Below are 23,642 nucleotides of genomic sequence, written 5' to 3'. Positions count from 1 at the left end.
TTTATTTATTCAACAAATATTCATGGAATGTTTACTATGTCTGGTTCAGGGAATATAGTAGGAAAAAACACCAAATTCTCTGTATTCATGGAATTTATATTCTGGTGAGATGAGACAAACAATAAACAGAGAAGTAAAATAAGAACTATGGAGACTGTTAAGAGCGTGCTGCCTGTAAGAAACAGAGCTCAGCACTTGCAAGTACTCACTGCTCCACCGTCTTGCTCTATGAAGTATACCAAGCGGTAATGCGTTCATGTCTCAGTCTGCTCACTGTAAGTTACGCATTGCTGGATTGTGTGCTGATTTACCAAAAATATACATATTAACCTGTTTTCTCCCAGTTTTGTTACATACTGTATTCCCAGTGTTTCGTTAGTAAAAATGTTTAGTTGATGATTATCTTGATCCAGTTCTTAAAAACTGTTCTTAATTAGAAAAATTATCCTCAAAACCTATCCTAGTGTTAAAATTCTAAGGAAAATATTAGCAAACACAATACAGCAGTATATTAAGAAAATAATGTCCCATGACTAAACGAGATTTATTTGATGAATGCAAGATTGGTTCAAGGTTAACAACTGCATTAATATAATATACCATATAAACAAATTTAAGGGAAAATGTCATCTTCTTTAATAAAATTCAATACCCAGTTGTGATAAAAGCAGTCAAGGAAACAGCAATCAATCTCAACATGGTAGACTGCACATACCTTAAAGCCAACATCTTGTGTGGTGGGGGAATCATCAGAGACATTTCCACTAAGGTAGAAACAAGGCACAGAATACCACTATCTCCACTGCTATTAAACAGTGTTCTAGAGATGTTAGCCAGTGCAGGAGAACTCAAAGGCATAAGAATGAGCATAGAAGAAATAAAACTGCCTCTATTTATAGATGGCATAATAGTAAGCCTGAAAAACCCCAGAGAATCAATGATAAATTAACTCAAACTATTAAAGAATTTAGTGCAGTGGCAGGATGTAAAGTTAACATACAAAAAGCAATAGCCTTCCTATATGCAAGCAATAAACGATTAGAGGGCATACTGGTAGGAAAGTAAATCCTATTCGTAGTAGCAACAAAGAAGATTAAATGGTTAGGAATAAATTTAACATAAAATGTGCAAAGTTTTATGTACCTGAAAGAAAGAAAAGGAGACTTGAACAAATGAAAGCCATCTCCTATTCTTGAATAGGATGAACTCAACCATCGTCAGTTTTCCTTATGTTGATTTACAATATCAATGTAATCCCAATACAGATATCAATAAGTTATTTCATATAGTTAAGTTGAAACTGAAGTTCATGTAGAAAAAACAAACTGCTAGAAAACACTGAAAAAGAAAAAGCAGAGGCGGGAGTTGGGGGAAGGACCAGACTTACTAGATATTAAAACATGCTATAAGAGTAGATCTTAAAGGTTCTCATCACAGAAGATAAAATTAGATCTATATCTCTTACCACACACAAAAATAAATTCCCAGCAGATTAAGATGAAAACACGTGTGTACTTGGAGAAAACTGGATTGAGTTCCTCCTGAACTTTGGTGCAATGAAAAGCTTTCTTTACAATGACTTAGAATCCAGACACTATAAAAATAAAGACGGACAAGTTTGATTACTTTTTTAAAAATCCCATTATAAAAGATACCATAAATAAAAGACAGCTGACAAATTAGGAGTTAATATTCCCAGCTTACACCACAGACAAACATCCCTGATATATGAAGGACTATTAAAAACTTCAGGACAGAGGACTAAAAACCCAGATAGGAAAATAGAGGAAAGATATGAACAAAAAAATCCACAAGAAGAGATAAAAAATAGCCCTCAAACATTAAAAAGTGGTCAAACTCACTCAGAATTAGAGAAATGCAAATTCAAAAATCTCAAATACCGTTTCTCACGTAAAAGACTGGCAAACATTTTTAAACGATAGCATACTCTGTTAAGTGAAGTTATGGAGAGACAGGCACTTCAGACACTGCTGGTGAGAATGTCAGTCTTTTTGTACAGAGGTACATACATAAGTCTTTTTGTATAACTCTGACTCTTAGAAACATAGAAGTATTTCATAGACCAAAAAAAAGCAAAATAGGGGGGTGGGAAGGGATAGACTGGGATTTCAAAATGTAGAATAGATAAACAAGATTATACTGTATAGCACAGGGAAATATATACAAGATCTTATGGTAGCTCACAGAGAAAAAAATGTGACAATGAATATATATATATGTTCATGTATAACTGAAAAATTGTGCTCTACACTGGAATTTGACACGACATTGTAAAATGATTATAAATCAATAAAAGTTAAAAAAAAAGCAAAATAAAGTTTCAGGGAGGAAAATTTGGAAATGCATAACCCTTTTGATCCAGCAGCCCCTCTTCAAGGAATTTACCCTAAAGATAGACCTCAAACATCACAGAAATACATATGCAAAAGATTGGAAGTGGCCTAAATGCTGATACATAAGAAAGTGGTTGAATAAGCTATGAAACTCTCACAAAAATGAAGAAAATGTTATGAACTGCTAGAAAGTACTTTTCAGGACATGCTGTTGAATGAAAAAGCAAAACCTGAAAGATACCTAGGATGTACTATTTTCATGTGAGGTAGAAGATAATATAAGAGAATATACTACTGTCTTCTCATTTATGCACAAAAAAATAGAAGATGGAAGACCTAAATAGACATTTCTCCAAAGAAGACATACAGATGGCCAACAGAACAGGCACATGAAAAGATGCTCAACATCATTAATTACTCAAGAAATGCAAATCAAAACCACAATGAGATATCACCTCACACCAGTCAGAATGGCCATCATTAAAAAGTCTACAAATAATAAATGCTGGAGAGAGTGTGGAGAAAAAGGAACCCTCCTAAAATGTTGATGGGAATGTAAATTGATGCAGCCACTATGGAAGTTCCTTAAAAATCCAAAAATAGAGTTACCATATGATCCAACAATCACACTCCTGGGCATACATGCAGAGAAAACTAATTCAAGAAGATACGCACGTCCCAATGTTCATAGCAGCACTATTTACAGTAGGCAAGACATGGAAGCAACCTAAATGTCCATCGACAGATGAATGGATGAAGATGTGGGGTGTGTGTACACACACACACACACACACACACACACACACACACACACACACAATGGAATATTGCTCAGCCATATAAAAGAATGAAATACCATTTGCAGCAACATGGATGGATCTAGAGGTTATCATTCTAAGTGAAATAAGTTAGATACCATATGATATCACTTATATGTGGAATCTAAAAAATAATACAAATGAACTTATTTACAAAGCAGAAACAGACTCACAGTCATAGAAAACAAACTTATGGTTACCAAAGGGTGGGGGGGGGATAAATTAGGAGTTTGGGATTATTATATATGCACTATTATATGTAAAATAGATAACCAGCAAGGACCTACTGTATAGCACAGGGAACTATACTCAATATCTGTCTATCTTGTAATAAACTATCATGGAAAAGAATCTGAAGAAGATATAACTGAATCACTTTGCTGTACACCTGAAACTAACACAACATTGTAAATCAACTATACTGCTTTTTTTTTTTTTTTGAGCATCAAGGTCATAAAATATAAGGAAAGACTGAGGGTCTTTTATAGACTGGAGGAGACTAAAGAGAAAAAACACCTAAATGCAATGTGAGACCCTAAAATGGAAAAGAAACATTAAGTGGAAAACTTGGTGAAATTCAAGTATCTTTAATTAATAACATTGTACCATCTTAAGTTCCTCTTGAAACTTAGATAAAGGTTATATAAGATGTGACCTCTTGGGGTTAGGGGGTGGGCTAAGGGATATAAGGCAACTCCCTTATTAAATTTATAACTTTTCTCTAAGTCTATAATTAATTAAACATAAAAGTTTTTAAATAGAAGTTATAAAATTGTTCTGGGAATTTTGTCAGCAAAAGTAGAAATTCAGATGACTTACTGATGTTTCATTTTTTAGTTTGTTGCATCAAAATTTTGGACAATATTGTGCACGAGGTCATTGAAAAATAAATACATAGGTGTGAAGTGGTGGAAATTTATTCTAACTCACAGGATAGTTTTTTCCAGTTTTTCTTTCCCATTGTACCTACATCATTATAGACATAGATGAGGGGGGAAAACCATTTCTTTAAAAACTCAGTTTTAATGTTAAAGCCTTCTCATAAATTTGGTTTGTTCGCTACACATGGTAATATTCTCTTTTACCAGCTTTGTTTAAAAGGTTTTACTTACAACAAACATATGTCACATAAAAACCCATGTGTTGAAGGTCTTTACTCAATTCAGTTGGTTCAGAGGGCTCTGAATTTTCTTCTTTGTATGTACAATGGACAGAAATGAGTCTTCTGTGTTTTGTTTCTCAGACATACTTTCTGATTCATCATCTGCTATGACTTCACTTGTATCTGTGCTTATGGAGGATGAAGCTATTTCTCAGTAACTATGAAACTACTGATGGAAAGATAGGGGGTAAATCCAAGTGGAGAATTTAAAACAGCTTGAGAGAATCTATCTTTACCATGAAAAGGCTCTTGTTTGTTTCTTTAAAGGGTGCATTTAGAAAATGAATTCTCTCATTGCTTTAAAGAGAGATCTGTCTTAGAATTATACCAGACAACCAGTCGTACTGCTTGGATATGGCAGTATTTTATGAATTCATGATGGGTTTCTTACAGCCTTTTTTATTTTTACTTGAAATATTGTATATGAGAGCAGTGCCTGGGGTGTGCACAGTGTAAGGAGTGGTGTCCTGTATTAACGTAGAATCACTGTTTGTTTTTACTGTCATGAGTCTATGAATCCAGTCTGTCATGCAGAAACAATCATTATAATGTGAGCACTCACTGTCTTACTGCAGCTGATTCCCCAGTGACATTTTAAAAAGTCAGTATTTGGCTGCAGAGTGCTTTAAATTTCTAAATGGACTGGAGCTTGGGGGCCTTCGGGTGTTTCATAGGAAGCGCATGACCCTGAGTGGACACACAGCAACTTTTGTGTCTCTGTGGCCAAGTGGATGGCAGTGTTTACCCTTGAGGTTGTTTTCACTTTATATATATATTTTTTGTAAGTGTTTTTTTTTTACTTTGTATTGAGTTATTTGGTACTAACACTGATTTACTGCAGATGCCTAAGGGTAAATGAATGGTTAAACAAACTCTGCGCTGTTTGTCTAGGTCTTTCATCCTACTAGTTGTGGCTCTAAATTAAGAGCAGTTCTTACTGGCTTTACAGCACATTTCTCAGTGTCTGTAAATTCAGGTCTTGGTTTTCACTTTATCTAAGAATGAGAGGGGCAGCTGAATCCAGCAGCACTCAGAAATACATTCATCAGTTTTACATTCTTTTCTAAAAGTGAGAAGTTTAAACTCCCAAAAACATTGAGAATTTTTTATAGTTGTATTTTTACAACTCTTTATACGTATTGTCTGATAGAAGATCACTTTCCTGCCTCTCTGGCTGTCACAGATATAGCTGTCATTAGAGTTGGTAATGACACACTGTCCTGAGAGACCATCCTGGTCCTGGTCTGTACTCAGGCTGCCTGGCCTAACAGAGATGCCATCAGGTAGAAACACAAGAGGGCCGTTTGCAGTGTAAAACACCAGGCTCTGCATCATGACCGTTACCTGGGTGAACTGGTGGAAATCTTCAGTACATTAATTTCCCACTCTACTCAGTAATTGTGATTCCTTTTAGCAATACACGAAACTGTGCAACAGTAGATCGTATGGTATCAAAGCAGTTAGCTTGATCTAGCATGATCACAGACTACCATCCCAGAGGGCTATGCTGGGAGATAAGTATATTTGCATGTGTATATGTGTATGTGTGTGTTTCTCTCTTTTCAGTTATTTTAGCAAAGGGAGCGGTTAGAAGATAAAATAACTTGGTCCTCATGCCATGAGAGCTAGTGCTTTGAGGATTGTGCTAATAAGTTCATGCCATTTTTATTCCATAATACTTTTAGTCTTAGAAATGTACCTAAACTGCTAAGGCGGAAAGTAAGTTGAGTTGTCAAGTGACTCATATTCTTAAATTTCAAAGTCCTATCTCTAGCCGTCACATGATTCATTGTTTCACTTTAATTAATAAAGTAAATAGTATATTTTCCTTTAATTCATATTCTTGGATTAAGGGCTATTAAATAACAAAAATGTATTAAATATTTGTTATGCTAATGGAGGAGTTAAAGGAGTAAAAGATGTGATTCCTGTCTCAAGGAGCTTACATTATAGTTTAAAAAGACAGAGCAAAAATTAAATAACTGGAAATCAAATAGATACTATTGTTTTATTAGCAATAAAGATCAAAAGAGATGCAAAATAATATTTCTTCTTTACTGATAATGTACACTGTATTTTATAGCAGTATGTTTTATGTTTTTTAGTTGAGGTTTTCTTCTAAGTTTATGTTAGTTAAATCTCTAACTAATTATAAAGATTTTTTAGACTTCAGTTTTATTACTATATTGAATAAATGTTACCAATGAAAAATTGTTGGCCACTATGTATGCCTGCCCACTTAGAGACTACTTTAAACTCAGGAAGATGAGTTTAATCCATCAGTCTTAGATTTTGTTAAATGCACTGTAGACATGTGTGTCAGGAGATTTCACCTACAGATTGATTTGTCTGTGAACTTGGGAACTCATTCAGTCAGAAATTGAACTTTTCAGAAGGGCATATGATAAATGTGGTTATGCATGTTTCCTCTTCGTTTTGCCAAGAAAGGGTAAAATATCAGTCTTTGAGCTAGATCTTTTTCACTGTGGAGCCATAACCTCTTGTGATTATGAAGAGTAAATAAATTTAATTATGCCTTGGTTTTGCACAATTGCAATATTAAGCAAAAGGTTCCCCATCCCTCTTCCCCTTCTGTGTTTTACAGGCAGTCAGATGCCTCCTCAGCCACCTGGGAGCCAGTCAGAATCCAGTTCCCATCCTGCCTTGAGCCAGTCACCAATGCCACAGGAAAGAGGTTGGTCTTCAATTCATATCTTAACATGCCTTTGTGTTTTGAGTATATAAGGCTTATGTGAATTTACTTACCTATGTGTGTCCTTATAAATAATTTTTAGAGGATATTACGTTTCCTCATCAGATTAAAACAATAAATATGAACCTACATTCAACAATGAACATGTTATTGCGTGTTGGGTGGTTTTGCCAAAGCACAGCTCAAGACCCAAATATATATGTCCACTTAGAACCATGAAGCATAGTTTATACATGACTATAGTCTGATAGTTGGTCTAGCTGTATAAAAATGACTATTAATGATTCAATTTGTAGATTGGTCCTGATGAGGTAAAATGTTGGAGTATGTGTGTATGTTTAGTTGCTTGGATCAATTACTTATCCTGTGATATTTAACAGTAAAATTTTAAACACATAGTAAGACCTTACTTTGTTGAATCTCAGATCTTAGATCTGGATCAGGCCTAAAAGACCTCAGTTTGTGAATAAAGAAACTGAGGACCATAGGAGTTCTATATGACCTCCTCATTCTCAGAGGCTAGTTACTGCCAGAGTCAGAAAAAAGAATGTGGGCTTATTCCCGAAAGCCTTGAACATTCAGGCTGTCCCACATCTGCTCATTCTTTGACTTTTAGCTCATTTCTGCATGTTGACCCACATATATTATTGCCTTGGTTGAGGCCTTAGGCCTTCATTTGTTTGCTTCTATCTTCTTTCTCCCCTTCAGAATTAAAGCCACTTTTGGTGGTGATGGTTGTGGTGATTTTAATCCAAATTAGTGCAGACCGCAATTTACAAGCCTACTGCAGCATCTGGTGCTGCGCCAAGTCACTTCCCCCTGCCTGTGGGTCAGGGCTTGTCTGCCCGCCCATGGAAGATGCCACTTGCCTTCTTCACTCCCCTTCCTCTCTCATACCCACCCAGACGTGGAAGTTGCTGGCTTGGTAGCTGACACTTAAAGGTTCCTGACCCCTCATGTTTGTAATTATTTCTATATGGGTTGTAGAGATGACTGTTTACTTCTAATTAGAATTACAAAGTTTCAGTTATTTTACATATTGAAAACTCAGCAGCAGGTTATTTAGAAAGTAATGCCAGTGAAAAGATGGATTGGCCTTATCTGCATATCATTTGTATTGAAATGAATGTTTAGTAGAAATTAAATGAAATTTTAGCTTATAATACCTTTACATATTTAACTTTGTATTATAATTTAATGTATAGTTAATACTTTAATTCTCTTATCAAGATACTACAATATGCTTTAATAACAGAATAGTTAATGGTTTTTAAACTTTAGTGTGCCTGAGAATCACCTGGAGATCCTGTTAAACTAGATTGCTAGGCCACACCCCAGGTTTCTGGGTCAGTAGGTCTGAGGTGTGAGGCACTTAAAATCTGCATTTCTGACAAGTTCCCAGGTTTTTCTGATGCCACTGATCTGAGGACCGTACTCAGAGAACCACTGCCTTCTAACAGTACTATATGTTTTAATCATTGCATGACATGTGCATTTGTTTCTCTAAACTTTCCACTGTGGCCTCCTAGAAGTCTTGTGTCTCACATCCTCTCTATAAATTCCTGGTTCTATGTTAACTCCTCACAGCTCTGGCCATCTGAAGACATTATAAAAGTTCATAGAGAAAGCACTAAAGCCAAACAAGGGGGAATTCTCCCCAAACTCCTTTACTTGGCCATGAGTTGTACCTGCCTTGCGTTGCTAGGTCAGGAAAGGGGCGGGGGTGGGGGATAAAAGAAATTATCCTGCGCTGAATGCCTACTCAGGCAAATCTCAGAGGTAAAATGAAGATACTTTGTTATTTCATTTTTACCATAGCCCTGTAACATCATTCCTACTGGGAGATGTTTATTTTACAAGTATCAAAGATTAAGAGGTACCTTATTTGAAAGTCCTACAATTCTACTCTTTATTGCTAAGACCTAAAAAATAAGAACCCCCTTCCAGATCCTCCAGTGTCTCCCCAACCCCGTCCACCTGATGAGCATTTAAGGAATTTGAAAATGTAGAAAACCAAATGTGAAAGATACGATGACAAGAAATGTAGTTAGATCAAACTTGTAAGTGAACACACTTGCAAGGCCAGATCGGGGCTTTTCCTCTGGTGTCACTACAGGGAAACGACTGCATAGCTATGTCTGAGGTTTCATTCCCCTCTCACGTGCAGTGTGGTGTTGGTAACTGGTAGTGGATGCATAACAATCTCACTAGTTGTAATGCCCATTTCCTTCAAATAGCAAATAAAAATGTAACAATTTGCTAAATCTGAATTGTTTTATGAACATGTTCCTCCAACTGCCCCTGAAAGGCTGCTAGAGACACCATGTCTGTCCCTTGTGCCACTTTTGTTTGGGCAATCCCTGAGAAGGAAAACTAGTTTTACAGTGACTGTTGCATGATACTTTGCCACATTTGAGTTAAATTTCCTCTAAAATTGATTAGTAATTACGTTTTTAAAAATGGCATTGTTATTTGTTAAAATCTAGGAAGCTCCTACCTGACGACGTTTGATCAGATGTTTTAATGCCAAGTGACACAATCATTTTAATGATTTGATACAATAATAAAACATTTTTCTTGTTTGTTTTTACCACCATTTGGTATGTCCCAACAGTATCTATACTTCAAAGTAAATCTAAGAAAACACTTGCTAGAAAATTCCCCAATATTGATTCTCATGTTTGAAAAGTAATTTAACTTCATTTATACCTTTACAATTGATATACTTTCCCCCTCCCCCTTGTTCAAGGAAGTGATGAAAGAAGCAGAGAGGAAACTATATTGGTGAGTTAGCATTTTATTGTCAAAAAACATATTCTTAGAAACCATGGACCTTGACAGACAAGATGAGAACATAGCTTTCTGTACTGCTGAGTGCTAAAACCACCAAGGTGGAAACACCCTTACTTTGTTTTAACAGGTGAGAGTAAGATAAGAGAGCAGGATTCCACAATTAGACACATTTTCTTTAACGTATCCATAGGAGATAGCTTTTCTTTATTGGTAGAGGATCTAGAGACACGGCAGCACAGAGACAACTGCACAGAACGAGAGGTGGAGCCTACGTTCGCGTGGAGGTGCAGTTTTCTGGGTCCTCTCCAGAGCTCCTCAGCGGGGGCCGGCAGTGCTGACACGCTGCCCTGGCGCTAGGTCCCTCCGGGCTCAAGAAGCTCAAGTCTTGTTCTGCTGTCGTTTCTTCCTATTTGGTCCTTGTATCCCGCTTCAGGAGGAACATTTAGTAAGAAACTGGATACCCTGTCTAGGAGAATTTTGCAGCTCTGAGGCAGTGCTGGGGCCTGGCCCACACTGGCAGCGGCGAGGCCGTCTCCTCTTCCCGAGGCAGAGTGCAGTCAGCCCCCTGCCCAGAAGCCGGCCCTGCAGGGCCCGCCCCTCTTCGGTTCAGTGCCCTCCTTATCTGGTGGTCCTGGTGGCAAGCGTCACAGATTCATTTCTTCACATTGTATGTGGGCAAAAATGGCTGAGTGTCTATAGTTCTGCATTTTTCATCTGTAAGAGGTACGTGTGGATATGGCCCTCGTAGGTCACAAGAAGGGAGACACCTGGGACATTTGTTGGCCTCTTTATTCTTACGTGGTATTGTCTCCTCTGTGTTTCGTGTACTTTCCAATATAAAGCTTGACGTAGACCCTCCTGTTCGCATATTGTGTGGTGCTTCTTACTAACTGAATAAAGATAATTAGTTCAAATTCTGTGGTTTTTAACTTCTTTGTTACTGATAGAGTTGTTTTTTTTAAGTATGGTATTCTGTAACACATTTGCCATTGGTTTTTATTTTAAACCACATCTTCTCTCTGTAGACCTCACATAACAACATACAGAATTGATATTAAAGCCCCTCACCCCAAAAGTCAAATAGTGAAAACCATACTACCTAAGGCATTGGAAGGACAGTTAAGATAACCCTAAAGTATTGAAATGCATTTTACAAGAAAATCGTAGCTAACAAGTTTAGATTAGCTTTATCCTTATTTTTAATCTTTAACATGTATCTTAAAATTTGAAAAGAGCAATAGGAAATGGCTTATTAATGTGTTGTCCTGTTTTCCGAGAGGGCTTGGAAGAGTATGGAATAGTCATCTGAGTAGATAAATAAGTATAATTATTATTAACATCAAAATGATCACATTTTTAACCCCTGTAAAATGTTAAGCTTAATGAAACTAGAAAATGCCCTTCTAGTTTATTGGATTAGCAATTAGGTGAAAACGTTTCAAGAAGGCTTATTTATTTGGACAGATGTAGAGAGGTCAGAATTAATTTTTTGAAAACCTTTTAATTGAATTCCCTTTTAATTTTCACAGTGGTGTCTAGTTAAATATTCATGTTAATGCTGCTCGTTTTCTGAAGGTCTGAACTAGATCTGGATTCTCAAAATCAACATAGGTTATTTAACCCTTTTCATCTAGTGTGCCAGCAGGGACTTCCTTAGTGTAATCCCATAGTATTTGAATAATTAGAAGGTATTAATGAGGATTTAATTAGTCCTTGAGATATGCTGAAAGCAGAACCACTAAGAACTTCCCCTTTTGGACATGGACTGCCAGCTACCATAGGACTGTGATGTGCTAGAAAATGTATTCTGTTGCTGGAGGCAGTTCTTCGGCACCATTCTGTGCCCGTCAGCTCTGTATGGAGGGTATCCTGGGTGGACTCTTCCAGAATTATCGAGGTCCCCCTCCTCCAAGCTTTCACTCTTGTCCATCTACATGATCACCTTTTCTGTCTTTCCCAACTATTTAAACAGACCTGTAGTCAAAGTATACAGGCGTCCTGTACCTGACTGACAAATGGCTTTTACTGTGTCGCTGGTGCTCGAGCAGACAAGCCAGACAAGTCATGTATTTACTCTGTAGTTGCAGGACAAGGGAAAAATAACAAAATTTTGCAGTTTAATACATCTCAAGTATCCAGCCAGGCCTAGTTCCTGACAGCCCTACGTCAAATGAATCACAAAATTCTCATCTTTTGAGTCTGATATTCACGATGATATTTATCAGTTGCTCCATTTTAATAAATATAAATAGTGCCATTATGCAAAAAAAGTGTGTAGCAGAGGTGGGTTTGGGCATTTAGATGCTCTTTTTGTGTGCTTCCGTGAAAATGTGAATCAGGATTTGTGTCCTTCAGAAGTGTGAGGTTTCAGACTTGCACATTTTATGGAGATTGATTGAGTAGAATTTGTTTTCATCACTCTTACATATTTTTCTTCTGTTATTAATCCCAAATGTTAACTACCTTGATACAATTTTATCCACCCTTTAATGATGTATATTAGCTTCTTTTCAGTGTCTGTATAGAATTCCTCATCAAATTTCTAGGCACACTCTATTTGCTTAGGGCAAATCTTTCTCCTACTTCTTAATGCCAAGGATAAGTAAGAGATCTCTTAAAACAAATCCAGTGTCTTACTGTAAATTAGCCCGAGCTCTCGAGGGCCAGGACTGTATCTTGATGCTCTGCATCCCTGTGTCTACAACAGCACCTCCTGTATAATAGATGTTCAACAAAGACTGAGCTGGGCAGCGGAAAATAATTCAGCCCTCACAACCACTCAGAAGTTTCAGGTCTTTTCAGAGCACAGAACAACCATAGAACAAAATATTTCTTGTTCTTAAATTAAGGAAGCTTACCCCATAAGTTTCTTTCAGTTTTACCATAATAGGTCATTTGCTGTAGCATAGTGTTTTTCTTAAAACACTGCAGGCATTTTGATCTTGCACCAGATTAAAGCTCTCACTTCTGCCTTCCATTCTCCCCAGATGTCTTCCTACAACCCTACAGACACGATGTCAGTTTGAGCTGGAGTGCTCGCACCTGGAGCCTGGAGCTAAGTAAATTGTCCAGAGACCAATCGTGCTCTTTATAACCCAGGAATATTTAGATGGACATAAGTAAAAGTTCAGAAAAAGCTTATTTCCTAGTGAAATGTACACCAAAAGTCAGTTTTGATGTTTTAAAAATTATCTTAAAATATCTTAGTTGACCTAACTCATTTGTCAAGAACAGATGAACGGGTTAGGACAGAAATGAAGGAGACGCACTGAGATAATAGTTAAGGAGTTGGAAGTAGAATTTTTTTTTTTTTTTTCTGTTTCTGCAAAAACTGCAGAAACTGCTCTGTTTCTCTTTCTGTGGGATTCTGTTTAAGTATTCGGTAAATCTGTAGATGCTGGGTGTCAGAAAATGACCTAGCCCACCTTTTTAATTGCTCTTGCATGTGAAGGTGTTCCTGTCATTTATACTGTGAGCACACTAGCTAGAAAATGGTGCTGCCTTTCAGCACAAACATATTGTCAAGAAGAGAAGACAGATCCCGCTCCCAAGCACTGCTGTGTAGACACAGTAGTAGATCAGCATGTGCGGGCAGTAATGATAGTCGACCCCCACCCCCAGATGCAATTAATTTAGCCTCTGCTCTTAATTGAGGATCCCTTTTTTTATAATCCATGGCAGATGAAAATAAACTCAAATGGGAGATACTATACAAGAGAGAATATCTAGAAAGCTGTTTCTAATTTCTTCAGCCCCAGAACTCTGCCTCTGGGCTGGGTTGTGGACCAAGCCAAAGCTAGTCAGTAATGAAGAGGATAACAGTATAGAAATTGTATTAGGGTTATTGTTAAAATCTATTAAGTCTACTGTCCAGAGATCTGTTCACCAAAGAGCTCAGCAAACAAGTATCACGTACAGTAAAAGCCAATTTATATCCACTGGGGAACTCTCAGTCTAAATTTTAGAATATTTCAAAGGAAGTCTGGTTTTGTTACTTTTGCATATGCAATAATTTTTTTGAATTGCCAGTTAAAGCTTGCTTTTAATAGTTAACACTCATTTGTAATTGGCTCATTATTCTTCAGTGGAAGTGCCTGAGAACATCTGGACCTTAGGTAAACTCAGCATTGTGGGTTGTGTGCACCTTATAACGTGTTTTCTCCTGGGCCTTATGGGTCTGTCCCTCAGTGGAAGGCTGCTATCTGCCTGGTTTCCCAGGCCAGAAAGCCAGCAGGCATCTTTGATGTCTTTTTCTCTCCCGTGTGCCCTACACGTCATCCCATTCTGCAACTCCACCCCTGGGATGTTTCCCACACAGACCCCTTTCTTGGCTTTCGCTGTCAAAACCCCGGCCCCAGCCACTGAGGCACCATCGGCTCCTCCCAGCCATTCTTCCTGCCTCAGCATCGCTCCCTTCCAGTTCGCTTCTCAAGCTGCATCCAGAATGGCCTTTGCAGAAGACTGGTGAGATCATGCCATTCCCTTCATAGAAGCCTTTAAGAGGAGAAAGGCTACAGTGATGTGCTTGGTCATGAGGCCCTTTTTCCTCCCACCCAGCCTCCCTTCCTCATCTCGCTCTCAACACCCCACTGCCTCTCTCAGTCTCCTGTCACACCGAACCTCTTTTGGGATCTTCATATAAACTCTTCTCTCTGACCCTTTGCCACCCACTCCTCAACCCCACCCCTACCCCAACATGGGGTCCCCTTGCCCATCTTACTAATCCTTCATGTCCTCAGAACAGCCTGGTACCTGTCGGTCCATGAGTCAAGGTTTACTGAGTGGTTAAAGGAAACATTCCCTGTTGTGGTGCGGCCCTGCGGGCTGGGCACTGTCCCCGTGCAGGCTGGCCATGCTCAGGACCCACTGCTGGGAGTAACAGTGGACTTCCCTCCCCAGCTAGAGCTCTGTGAGAGCCGGGACCATGTGTCCTTATTCAGTGTCTCAGCTCCAGTGCCTCTTATAGTACATTCTTTTCCTCATCTTAATCTTTAGGGAGTTTAGAACCAAAAAATCTGAGTTCAGGTGCAGCCTTATCACTAACTGGTTTTGTGACTTTGGACAATTAATTAAATCTCTGCTTACTCATTTGAAAATGAGGATCAGAGTGTCCCATGGATTTGTTGCACAGGTGCAACCTTATGTCCAAAAGTTACGTATTGCACAGCACTGTGCAGATGTTAGTAAGAAGCGTGAGGTCACTGAGGTGAGACCCGGGTTGAAAGCCTTAAAAGGTGGTTCCTTTGCTCCTTGTAGCACATAGTGATGCGTACAGTTGTCTTTGCCCTCAGCACTGAAGCAAACTTTTGCAGATAAAACTCCAAAGAATTGAATAAGGAAAGGCCGGATATTTTGGCCCCATCTGCCATCTGGGTAATCATTCTGATCCCTCCCCTGACTCTAATTTTCCCGATGATAGATGATGTCAGCGTCTGAGAGGGCTTTATGGGGGTGGATGAGGAGAGCTTAGATGCTGTCGTCTGTGTCTCCGAATATAGGACGCTGCAGTGGTGGGGAAGGAAGAGGGAGCGACTCCGCCAGTTAACCTGATGGCACAGCTGGGAGAGCACCCGGGGGCCGGGGCTGCAGCCTTGGACGGGTCATTAGTTTCTGTCTTCCTCAAAGCACTTCATGTTGTGAAGAGAAGCAGGCAGGCAAATAAACACTGAGGATATTAAAATGTAACAAGAATGTTCTTTAAAATCTATTTTTCTCCCCGAATGGGAATCTGACACCTATTTGTGATGAGAAATCACTGTCTTTATAGTCGGAGTCTCTCCACTAAGGTGGTACAGCGTGTGACCATTATTTCACACATGTGGGAAAGCATCTTTTATTGAACTGGCTTGAGGAAACAAGGCAGTTATTCTGTGAATTTTTAACAGATGCCAACATGAAAATAAATTGTCCATGTGCCAAAGGAAAAACGTGCCTTGCTTTTTGGTGGCTTCCGGAGCCTTGGGTGTGTTGTTGGTGTCCCCACAGTGCTGGAGCCTTGCCAGCTGCAGGGGCGCCTCTGATGAAGGGGTCACATTTTGGCGTGACTGTTTCTGCACTCACTTGCTCTCCGGTGGCAGCCTGAGCAGTCTCCCTCTTTCTTGGCTGTTTTCTCATTCATGGATGGGATGAACCATGATTTGGGCCTCGTGCTTAACTCTGCTTTTTCCAACAGGATTTAAAGTCTCCCATGCTGACGCTGCAGAATTTGTTGTCTTGCATGAAGAGGGAAAGGATATACGGTTGGAGGCTCAGATCCATGTTAAAATGCCTTACAGTTTAATTTTCTGACATTCCATGTATTTGCTCCATTATTTATTCGACTTTCTTTCTAACTCAGTTCTGTAGCACCCTTCAGCTTCGGGCTGCATTTTCACTGGATGGTGCTTTAACCCGTTAGTGACTGTTGTGCAGTTGTAACAGCCTGTCGTGGGCTATTTGGACTCATGGGAGCTTTCCTCTCTGTCTTTCTATTTTAGCATCTCCTCCAAATACACCTTAAGGCCTAAGTATAATTTTATTCTACTTTTGAGAAGTTTTGAAGTAATTCTAAAGATAAGCCATGTCTCTGTCTTGTCCAGTAAAGGGTTTTTCCTCATTCATTCGGCATAAAAACATTTATATGCATTTCATCTCTTATATGGAAAATGTGACTTTGTTTATAATGATTATATAAGTCAGTTGCTTAAAATTTTTTTTTTGGTCTGCTAAGGTTCAGACAGTAATATTGGATCTTTCTTTTCTATAAGAATTTTCTTTTTTTTCAAATAAGAGAATCATAGCCTTTTTTAAACCAGGAAAAATACCCACTTAATAAAACACAAATAGTACAGTGTTTAAGAGAGTATTTGAAAGATCCTGAAAACTCACCTAATAATACAGATAAACATTTTAGAAATACTGATTCTCTGTTAGGCCAGTTTCCCCGGATTCCAGGAAAACAATGAAGAGATGTTTTAAAACACATTAAAAAAAAAAAAAAGCCTCTTTGGCTTAGTCTTTAATACTGGTCTCTGTGTAAACATTGAAGCAGCATTTCCCCAGACTTAACGTGACTTATACTGCCCCGTAATAGAATACATGGTCTAGGAATTTTCCATTGATACTAATAAAAATATCCATAGGAGAATGACTGTAAAGAAAACCACTCATAACCTGCAGACTGAATGACTCCAGGTAAGGTCCTGGCAACCCCACCACCAACCCTGCCTCAGCTATTAGATGCGTAGAAAACAGCATTCAAAAAATTAGCAAATTGTAATTAAATATCTAAACCCATGTGCCTTTGGAATAAACTTTAGGGCAAGTTGTTAGCATCTTACTAGGTGGTGGAAATGAGTCTGGCCAAGAGTGGGCCTTTATCGCGTGAGCGCCAGAGCTCCGGGAAGAGCCCCAGCAGAGAAGCAGCCCTCCGTTATGCTGCGCCCAGGTCGTGGGAGTTTTTCTTTACAGCTAGAAAGAGAATAGTCTTATTTCAGACTCTAGTCTCCCTGCAAACCTCACAAAAAACCTAATGTATTGATTCATCCATTGCATGAATGTTTATCAAGCTAGTCATTATCTTGGGGCTTGTGATCCTGTAATAAACAAAAATCAGGATCCTTGTTCTTCATGTTGAGTCTATTCAGACACCTGACAGGACTCTCGCTCTCTCTGCTCATCTGTCTTCTGCTCCTCCTTCCCACCGTCTTTCTCTCCCTGCTCCCCCACCAGCAGGCAGCCTCCAGGGGCTCGGTGGGACCGAGAAGGATGTGCGCTGCATCTTAGGCTGTCACAGCTACTCTGTTCTGTAGTGGTTGGTTGAGCGGCCTGAAACCGACAAGCTTCAGCTTTTTGAGTGAAATAACACGGCTGGCCAGCTATTTCTAGAACTAGCTACCTGGAAACGGGCACTGGTTTCTGGATAGTGAACTGCATGAGGACGGCCCCCATCAGCTGTAACTGGCTCTGGTGGAGGCGGTGGAGAGCAGGCAGGCCCAGCACAGCTCAGGGAGCTGCGTGCTGCCTGGGGAAGGGCATCAAGCTGTTTGCCAGGAGGCCCACAGGCTGTGGCATTCGTCACCCAGGGAACTGACCACGGTCCAGGGCTTTGCAGCACTCTCTGACTTTGCCGTGCAGAATGGTTTAAAGGGGAGCCTGGTAAGGGAGGCCAGTTTGAAAACTTGGAGTCATTCAGATAGAAAATAAACGGTGGGTTGTATTAAAAATATTTGAAAAATACTAGCTGTCACTTACTGAGCCTCTGCTCTGTGTGCAAGCACTGAGCTGTGTGCTTACCTCAAATGTCTCCTTTCATCTTAGGAGGTAGGCTCAGATGTATCCACCCGTCAGAGAAGGAAACTGAGGCTTGACTTCACTGATTTGCCTGAAGTTGCCTAACTATAAGGGCTGAAGCCAAAACTTGAATTTGCAGTGACTGGGGAGGTGGGTGGAGTGGATGCATTCGGCAGATACTTAGGTGATAGAAGTAACGGCGCTTTCTGGACTGTTAGGCCATCAGCTGTCAGTTGTTCCTTCCTTGAATAGCTGTCCTTTCCCCGGAAATGATTCCTCCAGTATACTCTGAAACGAGGCGTCAGACCGTCACATTTATTAAATCGTTTTCCCAAAGTAAAAGTAAATGCATTCTGAATGAAGATGTTTTCTTATTCATTATAAACACATACTGTTTGGTTCCAGTTGTGTGCCAGACACTCTGCTTGGTCCTGAGGAGACAGAGGCGAAGAGAAAGTGTTCTTAAAGCCTCAGTGCTCACGATCTGGGGGGAGACAGTCACCCCAGCAAACAGTGATGGCGGTGCGACAACTGCTCTACGTCAGCTAACATACCTAGTGCTCTCCAAGCATATGAAAGTGTCTGCTTTTCTGGAAGGCCAGGGAATGCTGTGGAAGGCAGCGGGGGGCAGAGCCAGGAAGGACGGGAACACGTCAGTTACAGGGAGGTGAATGGCCCTCGGGGCTCACTGTGAAACAGTGTTCAATAGAGAACACAGTCGAACATTCTGTTTTCACACTGTGCCTCTCATTAGTGGATTTTTTAATTGAAAAAATCAGGGTAGAAATTGTTCTGTGAGGCATACAGTGAGTGTGTGAATACTGAATATGAATATATAAACATGTATGCTCACGTATACACATTGAATCATGGTATAAAACTTACTTCTTAACTATGGATTGTGGTAAAAAAATGTGTGAAAGTGTTTTCAGTGAATTAACTTCTGTGAGCCTCAATGTCTTCATAGTTGTTTTAAAGTTTAAATGAACTAATAATGAACAAAACTATTAGCACATAGTATCTGCTCAGTAAATGTCAGCTGTTGTCAGACCAGTGAATAACACTATGCCAGGAACATGAGAGATAGTAAATATTTGTTAAGTGAATGAATGTGCAAAGATTTGCAGGTCTAAAACGACATGGTGCCTGTAGGGAGGTACAAGTGTCTGAGTGATAGAAACAGGGTGGGTGCCTTGTGTTGACCATATAGCCATGATGGGGCTGGAGAAACAGGTCAGGCCACAAAGACTTGATTGCTGGGCCAATACATTTGCCTTCATTCTTTTTTTTTTTCCTTGAAGTATAGTCAGTTTACAGTGTGTCAGTTTCTGGTGTACAGCATAATGCTTAAATCATACACGAACATACATATATTCATTTTCATTTTCTTTTTCACTATAGGTTACTACAAGATACTGAATATAGTTCCCTGTGATATACGGAAGAAACTTGTTTATCTATTTTATGTATAGTAGTTAGTGTCTGCAAATCTCTAACTCCAGATTTATCCCTTCCCACCCCCCCATAACCATAAGTTTGTTTTCTATGTGAGTCTTTTTCTGTTTTGTAAATAAGTTCATTTGTGTCTCTTTTTTTTAGATTCCACATATGATATGGTATTTTTCTTTCTCTTTCTGGCTTACTTCACTTAGGATGACAATCTCCAGGTCTATCCATGTTGAAACAAATGGCATTATTTTATTCGTTTTTTATGGCTGAGTAGTAGTTTATATATATATTATATATATATTTTATATATATATAAATACACACCACAACAGTATGCCTTCATTCTGTTAAGCAGTCAAGAGTCAGTGACTAGTTTTTTAACAAGCATTGTTGAACATCCCTGGAGAGATAGAAAGGATGGCATTCAGAGCACAAAGTGAAGGCCCTAGCCTTGGATTCAAGGAAAAGATTTCCTTCTTCTGAAAGGAGGAAAATCCGTAAGGGTGGGACATGGATGTGTGGATGTCTGTAGGTGAGAAGGCAGCCGTTGTGGGAGGTGATGCTGCCTCTGCCTGTGATTTGTTTACGTTTAGCAGCGGGGCTAGGGGCAGACTTCAAGAAAGGGATGGTAAATATCAAACTAACCATTGACAAGCCCTGACCAAATAAAAGGGTGCCCGTGGCCCCTAGGATTCGGCTGAATGCAGGAACTGTAGCTGCCGAGAGTACACAGTGTGACGGACATTTTGCTAGTCAGACATGCTTTCGTCCTAGTCGGATGTGGTTAGTTTGCTTGCATCCTTCCTACCTTCAGCTGAGGTCTCAGCTTAAATAGGATTTGTTCAGGGAAACCCTCCTTGTCCCCAGGCTGAATTGGGTCTTCCCTGACATCTTCATAGCCCCTGTACTTCTGCTTTCTTGTGCTCATCACACTTCCTTCTGGCTGTGTTCAGGATGGCTGTCCTGCCACTAGACTGTGAGGGCCAGGAGGGCGGATCCTGCTTTGCTCATGGCTTACATCCCTAGCACCTAGCACCCAGCCCGCACCTGCTTCAGGGGCTTTGTAATTTTAGTTTATCATTTTTCCCTGTTGATAGGTTTTATTTTCTACTCAACTAAAATTGTAATCCTTCAAGGACAAGAATCACATCTTTTACTCTTTTTTTTTTTTTAATGCTCTCTTATTCTTCCCACAGATCCATTAATGCCAGGGTAAAATTGGGGCATGCTGGTAGAAGATTTGTGTATCATTATTGTGGATTGAGTTACCCATATGATAGCTTAGTTAGGAACTCACACAGTGAATGAAGAAGGGCTTACGGCATCACTCAAAAGGCAATAGCAAAGCCTTTGTTTAGTGTTGTCATGGTGTTTTCCAGTTTAGAAAAACACATTCACATAGGTTTTTTCTTACTTGACTCTCAGGACGATCTTACAAGCCAGGACAGGAAATACATTCACTATTTCCTACAAGAGAACCTGCGGGTCCACACAGTGGTTGGTGGTGGCAGCTTGTAACCCACATCTGATTCCCAACAGGTGCAATTTGTATCTGTTTCCCATTACTGTTACCTTTTCTCTGAGAACATAGCTTGTGCCTCTTCATTCGGAGTTTGGTCGTACAAGTGTTTGTGATTTGCATACACATGTAATGAAGGACTCAAAAATTGTAAATCCATTTATATAAACCTGTGGATATATGTTATGAATGAAATGAATAAATCATATTTTCATCCAGTTTCTAAGATTTTTTGGTAAGTCCTTTTGTATAATGTAAATAATAATTATCTAAATTAGTTCTTTTTTCCAAGGTTTGAATTTTCCATGTTAGATTATTTACCTAGCATATAATTCCATAATACATCTAGTATTTGTAATATGTAGGAAATTCATTTTGCACTTTCTAAATTTTCCTTACCAGATAGCTTGGTTTTCTAAAACTCAGATGGCTTGTAACTAGAACAATTTCACAACTTTTTTAAAAAGCAGCTTCATTCTCTCAGCTGTCAGTTTTTCTATTCATAAGCTATATTACAAGCTGCCATTTTATAATAACTTTCTAAAGGAAGCAAGATACAATCAAATAAATACGTTACCATAAATAGAAAATTCTTGGTTGAAGTTTGATTTTTTTGGAAGCATTTTAATATTTATTTCATTCAGAATAACGGTTAAAATAAAACAAAATGAAGAATACCCTTAAATAAATATACTTACAGATTACAGACCTGAATTAGATTTTTCCAAAAAAAAAAAAAAGTTTAAGCCAGAATCATAGAGAACTCGAGCTGGAAGTACTGCCACAAGTATTGTGTGTCTCCCCATTTAACAGGTAAGGAAACTGAGGCCAAAAAGGTCAAGTTAATTGCTGTGTTCGGCACAGCAAACATGGAAGCCCACGACTAGCATCCTAGCTCAGCTCCCTTGCTGTCACACCATGTTACCTCTCTTGCTTCCCTTTTTTGAATATATTGTAATAATAATAGCTAATACGTACTGAGAGCTTGCTGTGTGCCAGGTACTACTACACATTTTTTACATATTGTTTCATTCGATCCCCACAGCAACACTATGAGATAGATACAATGGTCCTTATTTAATGGATGAGGAAACAAATAATAGACATGCAGAGTTTCTATGTTTAGGATGAAAAGTAGAGTTTTTTTTTGGTCAATGTCTGCTAATTTTCATCAGTTTGTTTACATTATGATAATGTTCATTAACCTTTTAAAAATATGGTTATATCCATAATGGAAGCTTTTTTTTTAAGTAGCATCACTGCTGGCATTTAACTGTGGTTACATATCATGTACCTCTTTACCTACCTCCTAACTAGTCTTCTGACTTTTAGCCTTACTCTCCTTCGGTCCTTTTTTTCATGCTGCATATTACAGTAGAATTAGTTTTCAAAAATGCAAGTCAGGTTGTACCGCTTTCCTGCTGAGACTGTGTGTGGCCTCTGCCAGTGTTAATCAGACTGAAGGAACAAACTTCCATAGGATTGCGGTTTATAAACTAGAAAAATACCGTCATAATCTCTTATTTTTGTGTATCAGATACATTTCAGATTACATAACACTTTCATACGCTGTCTCACTTAATCTTACAGGAGCCTCATGTTCATTTTAAGATGAGGAAATTGAGGCTCAGATAAATTATGATTCACTTAAGGTCACACAGCTGGTTTGGTCAATACACACACTGCAGTATATTTATTTACATATCAGTCTCCCATGCTGGATTCTGAGCCAGTGACACAAACAAGACTGTAATCCAGGCCTTCTATTCCCGGTTGACCACCATTAGATGATTATAGCTCAGAAAAAGAGTCAGGGAAGTTATGTCATCTCCTTTCATTGTCTTGGGGATTACATGGAAAGGGATGAATCTTACCAAAAATATAAAACAAGATTTCAGGGAACTCTTGTAAGTGGTGCCACTGCAAAAGCATACAGAGAAAAGAAATTAGCTTTCCGATTTTAATTTCTGTGGAAGGAAGTGGATTCCATCCTCCATAGAAGCTTGTCTCTAAGTTGTGGAATTTGATGCTGTGATACATTCCATTGGGATTAGCTTTAACATTCCACCTCTTTTGGAGCCTTTTCATAAAGTTGATTTTCTGTAAAATTCCAGTGATGAGTGAGATAGTTCAAGTGGATAGTTCAAGTGTGTGTGTGTGTGTGTGTGTGTGTGTGTGTGTGTGTATTAAGGACTGAGTAAAGAGTCAGAAATAAAAAAGTAACTTGTCCAGATAAGAATTCTTAAAAGTCATCTGAACAAACCTTAAGCCTGTAGTGAGTGTCCCAGAGGCAATACTAAGTTAAGGATGTAATGTGTTATCAGAGGTTCTAGATCCTTCAGCGTGGACACTTTCATGGTTGAAGTGAAATTTAATGCTTAAAAAAAAGGATGTATATTATTTTCCTTAACTAATGAAGAAGAAAGCAGTCACTGTCCAAAAGAAAAAAAGGAACGAAAACTTATACAATCTATATGAAATTTAAACACATCTTTTATTAAACAACTCTATATGAAACTCTTGAGAATTTTACAGTAAAGCTTAGATAAATATTTCATGTTAC

The 23,642-nt window shown here is 38.9% G+C and overlaps 1 protein-coding gene across 8 annotated transcripts in view; it reads left to right on the top strand.

Moving 5' to 3' along the window:
* The window catches only part of ARID1B (AT-rich interaction domain 1B), a 378,713-nt gene that overhangs the window by 283,586 nt on the left and 71,485 nt on the right, over positions 1 to 23,642 (top strand). For all 8 annotated transcript variants that reach the window (XM_074368093.1, XM_074368091.1, XM_074368095.1 and 5 more), the window contains one exon: positions 6,940 to 7,029. In XM_074368093.1, the coding sequence (XP_074224194.1) occupies positions 6,940 to 7,029 (90 nt within the window). The remainder of the gene's footprint in view (positions 1 to 6,939; positions 7,030 to 23,642) is intronic.

This window comes from Camelus bactrianus, chromosome 8 (genome assembly GCF_048773025.1).
Source record: "Camelus bactrianus isolate YW-2024 breed Bactrian camel chromosome 8, ASM4877302v1, whole genome shotgun sequence".
In the NCBI taxonomy this organism is placed as follows: domain Eukaryota; kingdom Metazoa; phylum Chordata; class Mammalia; order Artiodactyla; family Camelidae; genus Camelus; species Camelus bactrianus.
This window is presented reverse-complemented; position numbering and strand designations above follow the sequence as displayed.